This window comes from Nothobranchius furzeri, chromosome 2, assembly GCF_043380555.1.
Source record: "Nothobranchius furzeri strain GRZ-AD chromosome 2, NfurGRZ-RIMD1, whole genome shotgun sequence".
NCBI classification, from domain to species: Eukaryota; Metazoa; Chordata; class Actinopteri; order Cyprinodontiformes; family Nothobranchiidae; genus Nothobranchius; species Nothobranchius furzeri.
Window position 1 is genome coordinate 8,904,201 of NC_091742.1, and position 7,495 is coordinate 8,911,695.

General features: G+C 44.1%; 1 protein-coding gene across 1 annotated transcript; it reads left to right on the top strand.

Annotated features, from left to right (window-relative positions):
• Positions 1 to 2,697: 2,697 nt before the first annotated feature.
• Positions 2,698 to 5,985, top strand: LOC129165290 (spectrin alpha chain, non-erythrocytic 1-like). Its single transcript, XM_070548773.1, has 7 exons — positions 2,698 to 2,831; positions 4,069 to 4,479; positions 4,909 to 5,001; positions 5,112 to 5,216; positions 5,289 to 5,321; positions 5,398 to 5,433; positions 5,642 to 5,985. Exons 3-7 carry the CDS (start codon positions 4,936 to 4,938, stop codon positions 5,717 to 5,719), a joined length of 318 nt encoding a protein of 105 aa, XP_070404874.1. The 5' UTR covers positions 2,698 to 2,831; positions 4,069 to 4,479; positions 4,909 to 4,935; the 3' UTR covers positions 5,720 to 5,985.
• Positions 5,986 to 7,495: the final 1,510 nt, after the last annotated feature.

Below are 7,495 nucleotides of genomic sequence, written 5' to 3' on the forward strand. Positions count from 1 at the left end.
AAACAAATTTTATCATCACTTACAAGTCCAGTAACAACAAAGCCAGGTCACCATCAGTCTGTAATTTTGTAGCCTCCTTTAGCTCCCTCCAACATTGCTTCACCTCTAAAGACATTATTCTTACTATTACGTCCCCGGCTCTCTAGGAGAGATGAGGAGGGGAGTAATAAAAGTAGTGTGTGGTTTTAATAATAAACAAAGTGCTGTGTCGCTTAAAAAACAAGAATCTTTATTACAAAACGAATATTTACAACAATAAAAAGGAATCTCTATATACAAAAAACAAAAGGAGCTTATTTACAAAAGGGAGAACGAAAAGCGCCACCCCGGAAGGGGGTGGGGAGAAAACAACCGAGAATATTAAAGATAGATATTCAAAAGGGGAGATCCGAGGTCAGAGTCTAAAGCCGGTCCGAAGTTTATAAGCCAAAATGGTCAAATCCGAAATCCAAATCCGAAATCCAAGTGAGAGTAAACCGAAGACTAGTGAGCGAACTGTGTTTTACCAAAAGCGAACCGGGGAGAAGAGAATAGTGTAAACTGTTACCAGTCTACACTACCCTTGTACCTCCCCCTTGACTGAGGGCAGGAGAGCAGCTTTTAACAGCTGCTCCCTGATTACTGATGCCACACAGCTGGGGCACCGGGAGACAGGCGAGGCAAAGGCCACTGAGGCCATCTTGTGGCCGAAAAGGGCCATGACATGTAACATTACTTTACTTCCAGGTTCCTTCATGATGCCAACAAAAGCAAGCTTCTTCTGTTTCTTCATCTTGTGCTTTTTTATTGACGATCGGGAAACTGCAAGTGCTAATTGCTAGCATGACAGCTAACAGCCGCAAAGCAGGTAAAGAGCTCCCCCTATAGGGCACCTACCAGTTCCACAAAACTGTTAAATGCAGTTTTTGGTCAGCAGAGGGCTGCAGAGTGGTGTCAAAAATGAAACTGGTCAAGTTTCTAACCTAATAATCACCAAGATCAGTGTTAAGGCTCTAGCTTAAAGTTTAAAAACGACTTAGTGTTGCTTTAACTAAACTTGTTTCACATTTATATCTGATCAATTTCTGGAGTAATCTCAATTCAAGATGGCTGCAAAAATCCAGTTGAACTTTGATGGTAGTAGAAGTAGCAGAAAATCATCCCCAAGGCTTTATATCTGACAATTTTAGAGTTATTAAGCTAAAATATTATATTAAAAAAATAATTGCTGTGCATAATTGCACAACAGCAAGTAGAAAAAAATTGTGAGTTTTGAAGATTTGACCAAATCGACATGAAAGGCGGTGAGAGATGTGAATCCCTCCAAGGAATGCTAGACGTTTAATTATAAGATACACTTAGACTCCTCGTCAGGAACCCAGTTGCTTGATTTGGGCTCAACTTCAAAGAGAGTAACTTGTTTTTCTTTTATATTCGACTATCGTCAGACTGAATGTAGAAAAGGTTGAATGTAAGGACGTTTTTTGATGAGCACGAACATTTCAGGGGTACAAAGGAAATAAAATATGCAAAAGAAAGTTTCCCCATGCATTATGAATGGACTTCATCTCAAATTATCTTAGTGTCACCTTGTTTAGAATGAGGTCATTAGTTTTCTGTACATGCAAATGTTGCCAATGCCAGAGAGAGAGAGAAAGAGAAAGCGTAGAGGAGATTTCCTGCTGTCAGACAAACAGATGTGAAGCTGAGATGTTTGTTTTCCTGGGATAAAGTGAGAAGCTGTTCCTGCTCTCTGCATAAAATATTGTACACTGTCATATTTGTGTGAGGCCCCGCCGGCAAAGGAGCAGCTGTGAATAAGGAGAAGAGGATGATGAGTGCGAGATAGCCGAGATTCACAGTTGTTCTCTCCTGGGCAGGAGGCACGATGTGAATATCTAATCAATAGCCATCATCCACAAGAGGATTTACCATCTTAGGTTGCAGGAGCCAGACTCTCCAAGGCAAGCTGAGCGGTCAGACTAGAGCAACGGAGCATGAACGTCAGAGCACGGCAGGGCTTAGCGACGCAAACAGAGAGGAGGGTCTTAGGAGGACAACTGACCCGCTGTTGTAGCTCTTTCCCTCCAGCATTGTGAGTTTGTGCATCTCTGGATTGTGACCACGAAGGTCCGCAGCCGTAAACCAAAAGCTGGTGACACCAAAATTTAAGCGGCTGTGTCTAAATGCCTGAAGCCATAACAACAGACGGGGAAATGCTCGGATTAGAAAAGTCAGTAAATTCCACCTCACATTGTCAAATTAGCAGTCATGAACTCGGCCATGTTGGTTCGCGGCGGGGTCGGTTGAGAGAAGAGTGCGTCTCAGCCAAGCCCCCACAATGCCTCTCTAAAAATGGTCCCAACCCGGAAGTAAGAAAAATTGCATTTCCACCCTCATCCGCTGGGGGCTGGTCTCAGAAGCGAGCAAATCCTCATTGACTCCCATGTTAAAAATGCCATTTTCACAGCAGAAATAAACATGTTTACAGCCCGGTTCCAAAAATTGTTTTTTGTCTAAATTATCTAGTTTATACTCATGACAACTCTGAGGGGGGTGAATTTTTTTCTCACTCTTCTGTTTAAGTGTATTGAAAGCCTAAAATTCTGTATAATTAATGAGCATCCGACACACGTGACCGCCGCCTCAGACCCACGTGACCACATAGCTAGTTCCATGGAAAGGCCTCAGTACAGCCTCGGTCTCTCCTGGAAACTGTGTGGGGATTTTGAGTCTCTGTGCTTGTGAATTCTGTTTTGGATATTATTGGTGCAATTGTTGGACAAAATGACTTGCTGTGGTATTAATTGCACTAATAGAACGTCCAAGGAGTCTCCACTTCATTTTTTTCGGTAAGTTAAAATCTATATTTGTATTTTATGTCACTGCCGCCTAGCTGAGTTTACCGAAGTAGCTAGCTAACTATCAGTTTAACATGTAGCATGTACTGTTTAACCATGAAATTTAAATGTAAAATACGGTAAAATAATTAATAGGGCATATTTTGATGGGTAAAAGGGTCAAACCCAGTGCATTTAAGATAAAAATGGGTTGAAATATGACGGAGCGCGCCGCTTGGAGGGACACCTGTGCTCCATTCTTTCATCCGGTAATCCCCAGCGGTCAGGCCGGGCAGGCTGACCGATGCGGAGCCTCGCTGCTGCGGGCTGACCGCTTGTGGATCTCTCGACCTCGGAGACAGATCTGACCGGAGAAATACTGCAGCTCGTTGAGAAGTCTATAGGGCATACAGCGTTTCCCTTAAATCCCACCGCCACGCCGACAAGATCCCAAGTTTCTTTGTTTTTGTTGGCGCTGTTTACCGAAGAAGCAGCGGGAACACCAGCAAGTTTCATCAGACTCGTAAAGTTTGTTTTTGCTGGGAATTTCTGTATTTTACCGCTCCCTCCTGCAGTCTTCCCCTATTAAAATTTAAAATGTGTAACTTTATGTTTTGGGATGAATGACTAATATTCATGTTAACTAAAACGTTAGGTATTTAGGGGGAAAAACAAAATAATAAACATTATACAGATGTCAAATAAATCAAACTGTAATTAAACTATATATTTTCAAAGTCTCGATTCTGGATGAAATCCAACAACATATGCTTTATAAATAAACACTACACATGGCTTTTACACACACACACACACACACACACACACACACACACACACACACACACACACACACACACACATTACATTGTGATTTCTTAGTAAATATTCTATTTGGCGAGAGATAAACTTTATTGTATTTATCCTAGTGAATCTGTAATTAAACGGGTAAACTAGTATTAGCACATTCAACATCAAAGAAAGTAAAATGTTATTATCAGGAGAGGGAGAATGTTTAAGTGGTTAGCAGCAGTGTGCTAGCCGATGGCCCCCTCCATGAGGCCACCACAGCTCAGCAGAACACCATTGTAGCTTCTTCTGGGGAGAAAAACACTTAGAGAAAAAATAAAGTTAACAGCTGAAATAGCAGGAAATAATACAGTTAAAGAGCAGATTGTAGAAGAAAGAAACCCCTGGGTTAAACTGGTCTGTCTACTGCATAATGCTGAACTCTAACATGTGTCCTCAGGGAAGGACCTGATTGGTGTCCAGAACCTGCTGAAGAAGCACCAGGCTCTGCAGGCTGAGATCAAAGGTCATGAACCTCGCATCAAGGCTGTCACCCAGAAAGGAGACACCATGGTGGAGGAAGGTAGAGCAGGTCTGGTCCTGACATGTTTCTGAGGTGTCTGCAGGTTCTGGCTCACTTTTTTTGGGTCCAGGTCACTTCGCTGGTGAGGAAGTGAAGACTAAACTGTGGGAGCTTCATGGACGTTGGGAGACGCTGAAGGCCAAGGCGTCCCAGAGGAGGCAGGACCTGGAGGACTCTCTGCAGGCCCAGCAGTACTTTGCGGATGCTAATGAGGCCGAGTCCTGGATGAGGGAGAAGGAGCCCATCGTTGGAAGTCCAGACTAAGGGAAAGACGAGGACTTGGCCGAGGTATGGAAGTCCCTTCCTGAGAAACTCTAATCGCTTTTCTTTGCTCTCTTTCCAGTCCTTCATAATTAGTGTTTCTGTATTTGTCATTTCCTTCGGTTGTCTACCAGACGTCGTTGCTTGTTTGAGCGTCTCATGGGTTAGGGGTAGAAGTGCTGGCCTCGCACAGGAAGTGATGACAAACGTGTTCCCGTCACTCTTATTTCAAACGGTTTACAAGCTGTGATGTGTGTTCCTGCTGCAGAGTAGCCATGACACGTGGCAGCTGGCAGAAGGCTCACGCTTTTCCACTAAACACCCGCAGAGCTGTGTCTGCGGTGAACTGAGCAGGGTTTGTTTTACGGTGGCGGTGGCTGATCCGATTGGACCATCGCTGCGAGAAAGCTCCACTTGTGTCAGATGAGCTGAAGGTTCTGATGTTCTGCTCCACAGGCTCTCTTGAAGAAGCACGAGGCCCTGATGTCGGACCTGTCGGCTTACGGCAGCAGCATCCAGGCCCTGAAGGAGCAGGCCCAGTCCTGCAGGGTGAGTTCAGAACCCTCGGCCCGTCAGAACATTCTTATCCACCACGTTCTAACACCAGACCTGTTAACCCGACAGCAACAAGGTAATCAGCAGGTGCTTTTGTCCTGCAGGACCTGAAGGCCAACGAGTCCCGCCTGAGGGACATCAACAAGGTGGCATCTGAACTGGAGTCAGAAGGTCTGATGGCTGAGGAGGCTCCTATGGTTCAGGCTCAGGTGAGCGTCACCTGTCTGCAGCAGCTGGTCCCTCTCACTTCCTGGTTTAACTCTGCTCGTCTCTGTTTGTAGCAACAAGAACATCTGGGTTCTGCTCCTGGAAAGGTGCATGTTGTCCTCTGCCTCCACCAGAACCAGACGTGGTGTTTTTGTTACCACTCATTTGTTTGTTTGTTTACAGGATGAAGCCGACTCTAACACGGCGTCACCCTGGAAGGTGAGTTCATTCAGCTGATCAGAGGTCACCTCTGATGGCCGCAGTCACGGCCGACCGTGCTGACATCACACAGGAATTCAGGTGACCCGGCAGGCACCAGGTGCTGGTGAAAGTGGGGACATGTCGGCTGGTTGCCATGGCTACAGTTATCTTTATGCATCTGTATGACTGCTGACTGGTGTGTGTTTCCTGTGACCTTTGACCTCAGACCGTACGGTTGGGCGTTCAGACGACGACTAACTTTAATTCCATCAAGGTAAGAGGAAGCTCTTCCCTTCCTGTCTGAGCGATCCGTCTCCAGGTTTCCTCGTCCGGCGTCCAGCCCGCTGGCGTCCACCTTCATCTCACCTTCATCTCATCTCACTTCATTTATAGTGCAATACTTTAAAATTATCATTTTCCCACACTTCTGTATACCTGTATTTTGTTGTTTTTCAATAAAGAATGACAAATTATTTAAGTTTGGTTTTTGTTGCACACAAATATATATCTGTAAAAAATATCTACAAAACTAATGTTTACATAACAAGTATGATTGGGTTTTGCAATACGGCACTCAAGTTTATTTTAGTACGATTTTCAAACCAAGTAAAGTTAGTAAAGAACACATTTCTATTGTCTGCTAAGAAACTGTTGGGATTTAAAATGGGCCTGTTGTACAAATAACTTGTAAATGATTATTCCTCACTTTTGTCTTAACCAAAGAAATTCCAGTAATTGAGCAAAAACATTTATTTTTAACACTACATTTTATAAAACAGGGCGCAAAGTGTCGGCACATCTATGTATGTCGATGGTCCGCCCCAAACCAAACCAGGAGACACAGACGTCAGGGAGGCCAAGGTTGTGTCCGACGGTCTCTGCAGCTCTCTGGGCACCACGCCTCACGTAGCTGTCTCCAATGATCCAAATGGCTATGGAGGAAAAAATAACAGGTTTGGCCTAGCTGTTTAAAGTACAAAACCATTCATGAAGTGGTCAAGACAAGTACTTGGTACTTACACTTGCTGCTTTGTGTAGCTGACGTTGGAGACACACAGGCTGCCATGGTGACCTTTTAACAGATCTAAGAAAAAAATGTAATAAAAGAATGAAACTTAAAAACTCCCAGACCTCATGTCATATTTACTAATCAGCTATGGCTGATTTGTTTGGATCACAGTGAGTTACATTAATTCTAATGTATTTTTATTTCTATTATACATACATACTTTTTAACTGTTATTTTCACATGACTGTTATCAGGCTCTCTTGTTCTGGTTCTGATGATAATTCAGTGTCTTCCAGTAAGTTATCTTGTGCTTACTTCATCTGTATAATGTCTCTTTACTTTTGGTAAATTGTACTGAGTCCAGAATAAAGGCTAGTTGGCTGTACAAGATACAAACAGGTATTATGTTTTGGAAATATATGAAACACCGCCAGCATCTGTTAGAGCCTGTGGCGGGGTGCTGAGGGCCGGCTCCAGCCCAGGAATGAGCTCTCCACGCCGGCCGGGAGGGTTTGAAACACTGCCATCCTCTCCTCTGCTGGCTGTTCATTCTGTTATGGTTACCGGTGCTTGTGTTGCAATGTGAAACGCTTGGTCTCAGATTTTGTAAGAAAGATAATAAAATGTCCCCCCAAAATACGACTTAAATATATTTTCTCTTCTTCATGATACATTTAATGGCTGGTGCGACTCAGGAGTGATAGCGCCGAAAAAAACTGTACTGAAAACTTGCTCAAAGCAAAATGTTTTCATTACGGAAATAAATTATAAACTTACCGATTTAAAACTTTTTTAATACAGGTACTTCTCACGAACAGGCGCAGAAAACCTCCACCTAAACTCCGTGTGAGGGTCAGGTCGTTGGGTGTTCCAGTTAGCTCCGGTTGAATTGAAGCTAGGTGGCTACATCCGTTAGCCGGCTCCCACCTCCGCTTTAGCTTTAGGTTAGCCAGGGTTAGCTTCAGGTTAGCTCGTAGCTAGTTCATCACTCGATCCCAGCCTTACAGCCCCACCCTCAGCGCCTCCTCTCTTCCCTTTTATGGAATTGTCTGGGCTGGACGGAACCTGTGA

Excerpts from the sequence above, each read along its gene's own strand:
- LOC129165290 (XM_070548773.1), top strand. The coding sequence starts at position 4,936 with ATGTCGGACCTGTCGGCTTACGGCAGCAGCATCCAGGCCCTGAAGGAG. Across the intron at positions 5,002-5,111 it reads AGCAGGCCCAGTCCTGCAGG|GACCTGAAGGCCAACGAGTC; the intron begins GTGAGTTCAGAA and ends TTTGTCCTGCAG. Across the intron at positions 5,434-5,641 it reads ACACGGCGTCACCCTGGAAG|ACCGTACGGTTGGGCGTTCA; the intron begins GTGAGTTCATTC and ends CTTTGACCTCAG.